The sequence below is a fragment of the Balaenoptera physalus genome (genome assembly GCF_965194825.1).
Source record: "Balaenoptera physalus genome assembly, chromosome: 1".
NCBI lineage: Eukaryota > Metazoa > Chordata > Mammalia > Artiodactyla > Balaenopteridae > Balaenoptera > Balaenoptera physalus.
Window position 1 is genome coordinate 173,905,323 of NC_138882.1, and position 12,983 is coordinate 173,918,305.

The window sequence follows — 12,983 nt, forward strand, 5'->3', positions numbered from 1 at the left end:
TTTATTCATTAATTAATTCATTCACGTAGTAATTATTTCAATAAGTCCTGGCCATCTTTTACATACTTGGGACTTATACAGCAGTGGGAAAAAAGACACAATTCCTTTTCTTGGAGAGCTCACTTGTAATGGGGAAGACAGAAAATATACTCATATAAGACGTGATGACAGGGAGCAATAAGTGTTCTAAGTAACCAGCCATAGCTTGAAGGGTGGCAGGGTGCTATATCAAAATAGGGTGGTCCGGGGATTTCCCTGGTGGTCCAGTGGTTAAGACTTTGCCTTCCAATGTAGGGGGCGCAGGTTTGATCCCTGGTTGGGGAGATAAGATCCCACAGTCCCTGCAGCAAAAAAAAACCCAAAGCATAAAACAGAAGCAATATTGTAACCAGTTCAACAAAGACTTTAAAAATGGTCCACATCAAAAAAAAAAAAAAATCTTCAAAAAAAAAAAAAAAATAGGGTGGTCCGAGGAGGTGACATTTGAACAGAAAACCAGGGGAAGAGAGGGAGTGAGCAGCGTGGTTGTCTGTGATCTACAGGGAGGACAGTTCCAGGCAGGAAGAACAGCAAGAGTGAAGGCCCTGAGGCTGGAGGAGGCAAGGGATGCTCCAAGAGCACAGAGGCCAGAGAGAGGGAGCTGAACGAATGGGGAGCAAGTGGTGAGCAATGAGAGCAATCATCTGTGGCTTCAGAGGCCATCATGGGGACTTCAACTTTTATTCCAAATGTGTTGAGAAGTCAGTGATTTGGGGACAGGTGAATTACATGATCTGGATTTTCTCTTGCTTACTTTTTTCTTTTTTTACATCTTATTATATAATTGATACATAATAAACTGCACAATGGCAGTATTTCATTCTTTATGGCTGAGTAGTAGTCCATTGTATATATGGACCACATCTTTTTTTTTTTGTTTTAAAAAATTAATTAATTAATTAATTAATTTATTTTGGCTGTGCGCGGGTTTTCTCTAGTTGCGGCGAGCGGGGGCTACTCTTCGTTGCGGTCGCGGCTTCTCATTGTGGTGGCTTCTCTTGTTGCGGAGCACGGGCTTTAGGCACGTGGGCTTCAGTAGTTGCAGCACATGGGCTCAGTAATTGTGGCTTGAGGGCTCGAGAGTGCAGGCTCAGTAGTTGTGGCGCATGGCTTAGTTGCTCCGTGGCATGTGGGATCTTCCCAGACCAGGGATCGAACCTGTGTCCCTGGCATTGGCAGGCAGATTCTTAACCACTGTGCCACCAGGGAAGTCCCTGGACCGCATCTTCTTTATCCATTCATCTGTTGATGGACATTTAGCTTGCTTCCATGTCTTGGCTACTGTAAATAGTGCTCCTATGAACATTGGGTGCATGTGTCTTTTCAAATGACAGTTTTCTCTGGATATATGCCCAGGAGTGGGATTGCTGGATCATGTGGCAACTCTAGCTTTTTAAGGAACCTCTATGCTGTTTTCCATGGTGGCTGCACCAACTTATATTCCCATCAACGCTGTAGGAGTTTCCCTTTTCTCCACACCCTCTCCAGCATTTGTTATTTTTAGACTTTTTAATGATGGCCATTCTGACTGGTGTGAGGTGATACCTTATTTTGATTTGCATTTCTCTAATAATTAGTAATGTTGAGCTTCTTTTCATGTGCCTATTAGCCATCTGTATAGAAGATTTAATATGGTTAAGATGTCAATTCTTCCCAAATTAATCTATAGATTCAATGCAATACAAATCAAATCGCAGTAGGCTTTTTAAAAATTTTAAATTAGCTGATACTAAAATTTATATGGAAATGCAAAGGACTGAATAGCTAAAACAATTTTGAAAAAGAAGAACAAAGCAAAAAGCTACAGTAACCAGGAGAGTATAGTACTGAATACAGAAACAGGCCTACACATATGGTCAACTGACTTTTAACAAAGATGCCGAAGCAATTAGATGGAAAAAGATGATCTTTTACAAAATTGAAGGTGGAACAATTGGATAGGCAATATGCAATAAATAAAAAACCAAACAAACCTTGATTCCTACCTCACATGATACACAAAAATTAACTCAAAATGTATCATAGATCTAAATAGAAGAGCTAAATGAGCCTTAGTCTCATTATTTTAGAGACTTACAGTTTCATTTTTTCTCATTTATTTATTTATTTATTTATGGCTGTGTTGAGTCTTCGTTGCTGTGTGCGGGCTTTCTCTGGTTGCGGTGAGCGCGGGCTTCTCATTTCAGTGGCTTCACTTGTTTCGGAGCTCGGGCTCTAGGCGTGCGGGCTTCAGTAGTTGTGGCACACGGTCTCAGTAGTTGTGGCTCACGGGCTTAGTTGCTCCGTGGCATGTGGGATTCTCCCAAACCGGTGTCCCCTGCATTGGCAGGCGGATTCTTAACCACTGGACCACCAGGGAAGTGCAGAAATAGTCAGATTCTTGACGCATCTTAAAGGTGAACACAGGATTTGCTGATGCATTGGAAGTGGGATGTTAGAAGAAGAGGGGTCCTGGGTCACCCTAAGGACTTACTGAGATGGGGAAAAGCAGGTCTAGAGGAGGAAAGACTGTATTCTGAGAAGCCTATTAATAAATAGCCATTCAAGTGTAGATGTCACGGAAGCAGCAGGATATCAAGTCTGGAGCTCAGAAGAAAAGCGGAGCTAAAGAAACACATTTGGAAGTCATCAGAAAATTTCTTAACCCTCATAGAGTCTGTCGCCTTCTCCACAAAATGGGAATAACAGTAACACTTCTTAAAGTGTAGGTAAGGATAAAAACTTTTTAAAGTGTATGTAAGGATGAAACCTGATTAATAGATTAAGCACAGAATAGGTGCTTAATTCTTGACAATTACTACTTGTTTTTATATTGACGCTTATTCGTTCTATGGGCAAAACGTGCACATGGCACAGTGATTATGAGTGTGCCGTTTGAGGTGGACTTCCGCATTCCAGTCCTTACCTCGCTTGCTAGCTGTGTGATCCATTCCTCAGTTTCCTTATCTGTGAAAAAGGCATAATTATAATACCCACACACAGGGTTAATGAAAACTAGCTGAGATAATGGAACAGTGTACTTAGCAAGCACTCAAAAATTTTTTAAAAATTAATTTATTTATTTATGCTTGCATTGGGTCTTTGTTGCTGCGCGCGGGCTTTTTTCTAGGTTTCATGGCATGTGGGATCTTCCCGGACCAGGGATCGAACCCGTGACCCCTGCATTAGCAGGTAGATTCTTAACCACTGCGCCACCAGGGAAGCCCTCAATAAAATTTTTTTTTTTTTTTTTTTTTTTGAGGCAGAGGGAGCCCAGAGCACAGGCCCTGCCTCAAGTTTTGTTTTTGTTTTTAAACTTTGGGTTTATTTATTTATTTATTTTTTATGGCTGTGTTGGGTCTTCGTTCCTGTGCGAGAGCCTTCTCCAGTTGTGGCAAGTGGGGGCCACTCTTCATCGCGGTGCGCGGGCCTCTCACTATCGCGGCCTCTCTTGTTGCGGAGCACAGGCTCCAGACGCGCAGGCTCAGTAATTGTGGCTCACGGGCCTAGTTGCTCCACGGCATGTGGGATCCTCCCAGACCAGGGCTCGAACCCGCGTCCCCTGCATCGGCAGGCAGATTCTCAACCACTGCGCCACCAGGGAAGCCCCAATACAATTTTTTATCTATCAATCGAAGAGATGAGGCTTGAACAAATAATGCATTCATCTCATGAGTACTGTAATCAGTCGCCTCTTAACTTTTGGGAAGGAAGCCCTCCCCAAGATCCCTCTCCAAGAAGACCTCACAGAGCTCCTCCCCGAAATCAACTGAGTTACTGCTCCTCCACGTGCCCACGGCGGTCTGAACGCAGCACTTTCTCAGCTCACAGGGTTAACGGTTAACTTCCCGATGTTGAAAGTCTTCCCCTGACTGAACTCCAGATGGCACAGCGGTATCTGTGAACCCAGTCCCCGGTATTGGACATTCACTGAATGCTGAAGGAAGGCGGAGGAACCTCTTCCGGTCCGGAAGAAACCAAAAGGTTTCTCCATCTGAGTGAAAAGGGCCTCGCCCCGCACGCGCTTGGGGCTGGGAGCCAGACACGCGGCCAGCGCTGGCGGCGAACGAACTACAACTCCCAGCAGCCTGCGCGGCGCGCAGCTCCAACTGTCAGGCGCGGCCGCGAGGGGAGGGGCCTATATAAACCCCTTCTCGGCACGCGGCTACCCTTTTTCCCGGTTACCACGTCCTTGTTCTCTTGGCTCTTCGGGTCCTCTGCTGTGGTCCACGCCCATCCTCCGCCGTACCCGGCCTTAGCCTCGGCGCCACCGGCGCCACACTCGCCGGAGCTGCTTCCCGAGGCTGCGGGATGTTGAGCGCAGTGTGGAGGACCCTGGCCTGCCGACCTGGTCGGACCGAGGTCCGGAAGGCCACGTTGGCCGCATGCGCAGTGAAAGGAGCCGGACCCTGTGAGGGCCGCGCCCTGCTCCTGCCTCGGCCCGCAGGGCCTTGTGCTCCGGTGTGACGGGTGAGTAACGCGGGCAGGCGGCCGGGTGCACGGCAGTTCTGGGACTGAAGTGGCTTAATTTGGGGGGAGACCACGTGATGGGGTCAGCCAGACCTTGATTATGCCTGTGACAGCTGCTCGGTGATCTTGGGCAAGTGACTTCCGTGCCTTCATCTAAATTATCTGGCTGCACAGCACATGTTAAGGAAGTCACCATGGTGGGCATAAGGACAAGGTTTTCTGGAGGACGGGCTTTAGTCATTCAGATATTATTTTGAATCCCAGGTTTGTCGCTTATTCCATTGATAGACAACTTTCGGCAAGTAACTTAATTAGTCTAAATCTTATAAAAAATGGGGATGATAAAATGGTCCAGTGAAGATAAACGAGACAAAACACTGGCACATAGTAAAACAAAGTGGTGATTGGGACCTATAGGATGTCTGTTCTCCTTTTTCAGTCTCCAGAGTGTCCCAGTAGATGAATTGGTGGTAAGTCCGGATGCACAGGATTTAGGTGAGTCTGAGGGCTGCACAGTGTTGGGCCTGCCCTGTGATTTGGATTACCCTGTGGCCCTTATCGAAGCTGTAGCTGCTTCCACATAGCTGCTGTGGTCAAAAAGGAGCCTAGAGTGACAGTTTTCCTTGACGGTCGCTGTTCTGTTTGCTGTAACTGATCTGCAACATTTCAGGAAAAGACAGTTCCCATTGTACCTGCCATTTCTCAGGTATAGCCAGAGACCTTTATTAGAATTGACACATTTCCAGAGGCCAGCAGAAATGTTCCACTGATGGGGTCTTGCATACAGAGTTACATACATACGGAATAAGGCTTTTGAGAAGTAGCTTGCAGAGGCCAAGAACCAGCATGGAGGGGTAGATGGGGGTGGGTTAGATATCTGTACCGGCAAAATCCCGTGGCAGGTGGTGCAGATCTTGGTCATGCTTTGGGTCATTGCCCTGAAAAGCTTATGGCATCAGTACTTAGGACCAAAGGCTAGTCAAAAACCGTAGTTCTTAAGACCAAATGAAGGGAACAATTAAGATCATTCAGGACAATTGTGTTCTCCTTTTAGCTGTGCCAGATTGAAGATTCCAGGATGACTGAAGTTGACCTTTCTGGTGAGTGAAGACTGGGGTCATGACAGTGATGGAACACAGCAGCCTCAGGACCTGGTAGGTTTTGTGTAGAGACGTAATTTGGGAGCTACCTAGTGGGTCAGTACAGCATGTTTCCAAGGGCTGTGGCTTGTTGTGGCCATGGGATCTCCAACTGCATGCAAGAGCAACTTGGAGAGACTTTGACAGCGCAGGTCAGCATAATACCTGCAGCTGCCACTCGCCTTTCCTATAGTATCTCAGGACCTGGGCTGGAAGCCTTCCACCAGAGTCCATGTGTTTCCATCAAAAAAGTCAACTTCCGTGTATGGATCAACTTTTTGGTTTAGAGCTTCCACACTTTTTTTCTGCAGGTTGCCCCCAGGTTTTACTGGCAGTGCCTGATACTGAAGTATCTGAAAATACCAGCTTGTTGCTGGAGCCATGCTTTAGAATAAGGTAAAGTTGGATGTTGAAGACAGCCTGACCCTCCGGTTCCCTTTCCCATCAGATCTGAACCCTGGTCTTGGTGGTCGTAAAAGGAGGAATAGTAGTACTGAAGCTGTGCTCATGCTGTCTGCTTATATAGCATGTGGGCTAGTTTCAAACAAGGTTGAATTCTCTTGGAACTTGTTGCCTCCTCCCCTGTAAAATGGGATAATCTTAGGCTTAAAGGGAGGCTGTATGTGAAACTCTGGGCAGTTGGTATAGTGATTGCTGACTAATATTTCTGTATTTGGGAGGGATTTATCCATAGCTTTCTTGCCTCCTGATCGAGTGTTCTTTTTTTCCCCTCCTAAGATCTGTTACCAGTAAAGCTGTCGTCTTCTGTGATTGTGGATCTACAGAGTTGGGTGAGTTGAATGCCAGAAGCTTTCTCACAACTTTCTTGCAGCTTCCATTAGTATTTCACTGTCATCACCCTAAGCAGTGTAGCCAGTAGATAATAAGGCTACTCAGGTCTGTGTGTAAAAGTCTTCTCTTTTTAATATATCATTTACATCTGGCCTTGTGTGCTGTATTGGTTGGCTTTTCATAACCGGAGGACAAAAAATAAATGTTTACAGTGTGAACTGGTCTGCTAGATTTGCCTATGCTAAATGCCAAGAACACACCTTCAGAGTAGAATGTGGCAGAAGGGACAGCCCTGTGTCTTTACAGCAAGGGCTGACTACTGTGAATGCAATAATGGCTTGAGCTCATGCTCATTGGTTTTGGTAACCTTGGAGTCTTACCCACCCCTCTCCTGGGAGAGTGGTTCTATTCTAGCTCAAGGTATTTTTTCAGGCTGTGACTGGTCCAGGATGAAACCTAATCTGAGTGGACATCTATGGATGATAAATGCGGATATGGGACTGAGACCAGCCCTTAGGAAAACCTGGGTGGCATTGATTAATTGGGGCATTATTAACACACTGGCGTACACTTCTTTTTCAGGAGAGAAACACTACAGGAAGAGGCAAATGAAGAGACAAGGGGCTCTTTTAGGTGGAAACACCTTTTTTTCTGATGCTGGTACCTGGCATACAAGTGACCAATAAAAGATTCCTAGGGCTTCCCTGGTGGCGCAGTGGTTGAGAATCTGCCTGCTAATGCAGGGGACACGGGTTCGAGCCCTGGTCTGGGAGGATCCCACATGCCGCGGGAGCGGCTGGGCCCATGGGCCACAACTACTGAGCCTGTGCATCTGGAGCCTGTGCTCCGCAGCGAGAGAGGCCACGATAGTGAGAGGCCTGTGCACTGCGATGAAGAGTGGCCCCCGCTTGCCGCAACTAGAGAAAGCCCTAGCACAGAAACTGAAGACCCAACATAGCAATCAATCAATAAATCTTTTAAAAAAAAGATTCCTGGATGTATGTTTTTGTCAATTTTCTTGATGTCCCTCAAATTGTTGGTTATTCCCTATTTAAATACTCCCGTAAGACCCAGAATGAATTATAGTCTAATTTCTGAAGAAAAGGTTGATCTCAGAAAGGAACAAAACGACCAGTTCTATAATTGCAATTATATTACTCTTGCTGAGTGAGAATTCAGGCTGAGTGCAGGACTGGTACTTAATGATCTTTGAAGGCAGTATACTCCACACACCCCCCCAGTTTCCTAGCACAAAGCTATAGGTAAGGCTTTTCAGGAGGGTCCTTGTGGTAAGTCAAATGGGATCTCCAAATTTATTTGGAAAATAAGTACAGAGATGTGTAAGGCTGGCATCAAGATCTGGTTTGGTGACGGTTGATCTCATGGTCAGGTTATCTTTCTGAATTACCGGTTCCTATATATAAATGGATTAATACCTACTAACAGGTGGGCTTGGCACATAGATGGCACAGGCTTGTACCTAAAACAATCCAGGCCTTTTGGTCTAGATTAAGCTGGCCCCAACACCCCTCAATGGGCCACTTCCTCCCAGTCTGAATAATGAACTCTCCCTAGCCACCAGACTGGAAGCAGGTTTGTTGGGGGAAGGGAATACCTGAAAGCAGATAATTGCCCACCATTTGGCACCATTCCAGCAGGCAATCCATGCACTCTGACCGCAAGAGAACCTTAAGGATTAATGTGCCTGTCACTTAAGAAGTTGGTTTAGTAACTGTTAACTTTGGTGGTTAATCCTTATCTCCAGGAGTGTAGATAACCCTACGTGGATAAATGATTATTGTTCAAAGAAAATGGGAACCTCATTCGACCCTCTTCTAACAACTGGTCCCTTCATTTTCAAACTCAAATGGCTCAAATGAAGGCAGCAGTATCCCAGGAAATAGTCATAATTTCGGGAAACAGTTGATGACTAAAATCTTACCAAACATTTCAAAAAAGGTAAAAGTTCTTGAAGTAATCTTTTTTTAAAAAAGGAGTCTCTTAGCTCCCTCCCAGAGTCCACTGTGGCTTGTGCCTTGTCCTGGCTACATCACGGCAGGGATCTCGGAAGACACCGTGTCCAGGGGCTGCCAGTGACAGTCCATCAGCGCGTCATACAGCTCCTCGCTCTGCTCCATGAACTCCTTGTTGGCCTCAGTCACATCCAGCTGTGGCATGGGGTCTGGAAGAGAAGCAAGGATGGGTTCAGGGGGTGCAGAGGGGAGAAGCACTCAGCAGCCACAAGAGACTCAGTACCCTCCTTCCTCACGTGGGCTGACAGCACTGCCTTGCAGGGTTCCTGTGAGGATGAAAACAGGGCAATGCACAGTTCATACTTGAACAGCATGAGTGTGACCCACGTGGGTCCACTTGTATGTGGATTTTTTCAAGAGTAAATGCTACAGTACTACACAATCCACAGTTGGTTGAATCTGAAGACGTGGAGTAACAGAGGATAGGGAGGGCTGACTAGGTTACATGTGGATTTTTGACTGTGACGTTGGTAGGCGCCCCTGTGAGCTGATCAAGGGTCAACTGTACTCGGAGAATGTAACACATGTAATTAGAACTCAAATAATGGCGGCTGTTACTCCACATTTATTAAACACTACACATATCTCTAGCTGTCACATGCCCCGGATTTTCTGGTGTGGTCCTGTTTTTCAGTTTGGGTTTGGAAAATCTGATCAACAAAATAATCAAGAACAATGAATGTCTAATGAAAGAGCTATGGTCAAATACAGGAGCTGAAACACCAAGTCCTGTATTTTTGAACTTGTCTTTCTTGATTGCAATAGTGGTATTTGTTCACCAGAAATCATGACAAAATACATAATAGTTTTCTCTTTTTTTAAAAACCCTAACAAGTAAACTATTCTTAGGAGGGAATATTACCTAGCATTGAAAATGAACCTCAGCTGCATCCAACTTGGATGAGTCTCACAAATAAAATGCTGAGTATTGAATGAAAGAAGCAAGACAGTACATACAGTACAACAGCATTGAAGTTCAAAAACAGGCAAAACCAAACCCTGCTGTTTAGGAATGCATATGTATGTGATAAAACTATAAAGAGAAGAAGTTTTGTCCCTACAAAAGCCAATACAGTAAGTAGTTTTCCTTAGCGGGGTTGGGGGTTGTGACTGGGGGAATGTTGGCAATGTTTCCACTTGACCTGAATGAAGGTTTCATGGGCATTTCATCATTATGTATCAAACTATACATGTTTTATCTACCTTTCCATGTACTTATATTTCACAATTCAAAAAGTTTAAAAGAATCCTCAGTTACTATGACTGATAACATTTTATATTTTCCTTTTAGTACTGTTGGTTTAAAATGCACACACCCAGGCCTTCCCGGGTGGTTAAGACTCCGTGCTTCCAAAGCAGGGGGCATGAGTTCGATCCCTGGTTGGGGAAGTTCCGCATGCCTAGGGTGTGGCCATAAATAAATGAATTTTAAAAATAAAATGTACACACCCATTCATTAAAACATTTTAAAATTAACTGGAGAAATTAAAGACCTTAATAAAGAAATCCCACGTACTTCGACTGGAAGACAAATACAGATGGCCCTCGACTTAATGATGGTTTAACTCATGATTTTTCAACTTTACGATGGTAAAAAAGTGACACACATTCAGTAGAAACTGAATTTTGATCTTTTCCCGGGCTAGCGATATGTAGTACAATATTCTTGTGATGCTGGGCAGCAGCAGTCACATGATCATGAGGGTAAACAAGTAATACACTGAAACTGTTCTGTTTTTCACTAGGATTACAGCATTCAATAGATTGAGAAAATCAACAGTTTATCATAAAATAGGGTTTGTGTTAGATGATTTTGCCCAACTGTAGGTTAATGTTAAGTGTTCTGAGCCTGTTTAAGCTAGGCTAAACTATGACGTTCGGTAGGTTAGGTGTATTAAATGCATTTTTGACTTAATGTTAACTTAAGTCGAGGAAGATCTGTATTGTTAAGATGGCAATACTCTCCAAAGTGATCTATAGATTCAATGCAATCCCTATCAAAATCGCAACTGCCTTTTTTTTTGCAGAAATTGACAAGCTGATCATAAAATTTGTATGGAAATACAAGGCACCCAAAATAGCCTAAACAATCTTCAAAGATAAAGGCTACTAGAATAAAATAGAAAGAATTTTTACAACTCAACAAAAAGACAACCCAATTTAAAAATGGGCAAAAGACTTGAATAGACATTTCTCAAAAAAAGATATACACATGGCCGATAAACACACAAAAGTATGCTCAACATCATTAGCCGTCAGAGAAGTGCAAATCTAACCACAATGAGATACCACTTCAAAGCCACTAAGATAGCTAAAATGAAAAATAATGACTGTTGGTGAGGATGTGGAGAAACCGGAATCCTCATATGCTACTGGGAATGGAAAGGCTCCAAGCCCTTTTGGAAAAGTTTGGCCATTTCTCAAATGGTTAAAAAGAGTTTACTACATGATCCAGCAATGCACTCCTAGGTATATACCCAAGAGTACTGAAGACTTTTCTATATCCACACAAAAACTTATACACGCATGTTCATAGCAGCATTATTCATAATACCAAAAGTGGAAACAATCCAAATGTCCATCAACAAAATGGATATCCATACAATGGAATATTATTCAACCATAAAAAGAAATGAATGACATGCTACAACATAGATGAATCTTGAAAACACTAAGTGAAAGAAGTTAAGTGAAAGAAGCCATTCACAAAGGACCACACATCATACATGATTCCATTTATTTAAAATGTCCATGATTGGTAAATCCAAAGTAGATGAGTGGTTGCCAGGGACAGGATACTGGAGAGTGACTGCTAGTGGTTTCACAGGGTTTCTTCTGGAATTAGTGGTAATGGCTGCAAGACTTTTTGACTATTCTAAAAACTACTGAATTGTACACTTTAAAAGGGTGAATTTTATGTTATGTGAATTATATCCCCCAAAATAAAAAACAAAAAATCCTAACTGGGATCTTCCTGTATATCCTATTTCAGGACTTTTTCCATTGAGAACATTTTCCTATGTCAATATTCTTAGAGAAAGACATAATTTAATAAAACAAACAAAAAATCTTAAGAAAAACCTTACCAGACTTCCCTGTTGGTGCAGTGGTTAAGAATCCGCCTGCCAACGCAGGGGACACGGCTTCGAGCCCTGGTCCAGGAAGATCCCACATGCCGCGGAGCAACTAAGCCTGTGTGCCACAACTACTGAGTCTGTGCTCTAGAGCCCGCGTGCCACAACTACTGAAGCCCGCGCACCTAGAGCCCGTGCTCTGCAACAAGAAGCCACTGCAATGAGAAGCCCGCACACCGCAACCAAGAGTAGTCCCCTCTCTCTGCAACTAGAGAAAGCCCACGCGCAGCAACTAAGACCCAATGCAGCCAAAAATAAATAAATTTATTAAAACAAACAAAAACCTTACTGTATTTGTTTAACAAATCCCCTATTATTAGATATTTATCTGTACTGATATCATTTTGGGATAAAATCTTTCAGGTAAAATTGATTCAATGGATATGAACATTGTAAGAATTCTTTACAGAAACATAGTATATTTTAATTTGTATTTGATTACTAGTATTAGCAGTGTGATGGTTACATTTTATGTGTCAACTTGCTTAGGTTACTGGTGCCCAGTCTAGATGAAGATATTTTGTAGATGTGATTAACATCAACAAATCAACTGACTTTGAGTAAAGATTACTCTCAATAACATGGGTGGGCCTTAGCCAATCAATTAAAGGCCTTAAGGCCTTAAACTCAAGGTTTCCCAAAGAAGGAATTCTACCTCTAGGCAGTAATACAGAAATTCTGTCTGAGTTTCCAGCTTGCTGGCCCACCTTACAGATTATAAATACGTATATCCTATTGGCTCTGTTTCTCTGAAGAACCTTGACTGACACAAATAATGTATGTTTAGATTCTTTTTTCTTGTGGTTTATAGGCCATTTGTGCTTCTTTTGTATATTTTTTCCCCTTTTTTATATATTTATTTATTTTTGGCTGCATTGGGTCTTCATTGCTGCGAGCAGACTTTCTCTAGTTGAGGCAAGCGCGGACTACTCTTCGTTGCGGTGCGCAGGCTTCTCATTGCAGTGGCTTCTCTTGTTGCAGAGCACATGTTCCAGGCATGCGGGCTTCAGTAGTTGTGGCGCACAGGCTTAGCTGCTCCGTGGCATGTGGGATCTTCCCGGACCAGGGCTTGAACCTGTGTCCCCTGCATTGGCAGGCGGATTCTTAACCACTGTGCCACCAGGGAAGTCCCTTCTTTTGTAAATTGTTTCCAGTTTTCTCAGCTACTCTTAATCAACCAGTGAGTGCTGAATCAACAAGTCAGTGGTGAATCTTTTCACATAAGTACTGTGCCCGTTCCACCAGAGGGATATTTCTCTTGTAATTTTAATCTAAATTATGAGTTGAAGCTTTGAGCACGTACAGCAGCTCCATATGGAAACTCTAGTCACTCCACTCAGTGGAGGTATCAGCATATGGGAACAGACTAGCAAAGGGCTCCATCAAGGGCAGGCATT

General features: G+C 43.7%; 1 protein-coding gene and 1 long non-coding RNA gene across 13 annotated transcripts in view; one reads left to right on the forward strand and one right to left on the reverse strand.

The window, feature by feature from the left end:
- Positions 1-7,140, forward strand: LOC309650274. Of its 12 annotated transcripts, none has more exons than XR_014257485.1 (6): positions 1-4,488; positions 4,928-4,983; positions 5,543-5,588; positions 5,950-6,023; positions 6,366-6,418; positions 7,002-7,140. It is a non-coding gene; the product is annotated as an uncharacterized lncRNA (long non-coding RNA). The 12 variants fall into 12 exon arrangements; XR_014257487.1 differs by having other exon boundaries at positions 33-4,488; positions 5,543-5,642; XR_014257489.1 differs by having other exon boundaries at positions 56-4,488; positions 4,928-4,958; positions 5,543-5,642; positions 5,939-6,023.
- The window catches only part of TRNAU1AP (tRNA selenocysteine 1 associated protein 1), a 24,997-nt gene continuing 19,057 nt past the window's right edge, over positions 7,044-12,983 (reverse strand). Inside the window, exon 9 of the mRNA XM_082441128.1 lies at positions 7,044-8,601. Coding sequence (XP_082297254.1) covers positions 8,465-8,601 — 137 coding nt within the window. The 3' untranslated portion in view covers positions 7,044-8,464. The remainder of the gene's footprint in view (positions 8,602-12,983) is intronic.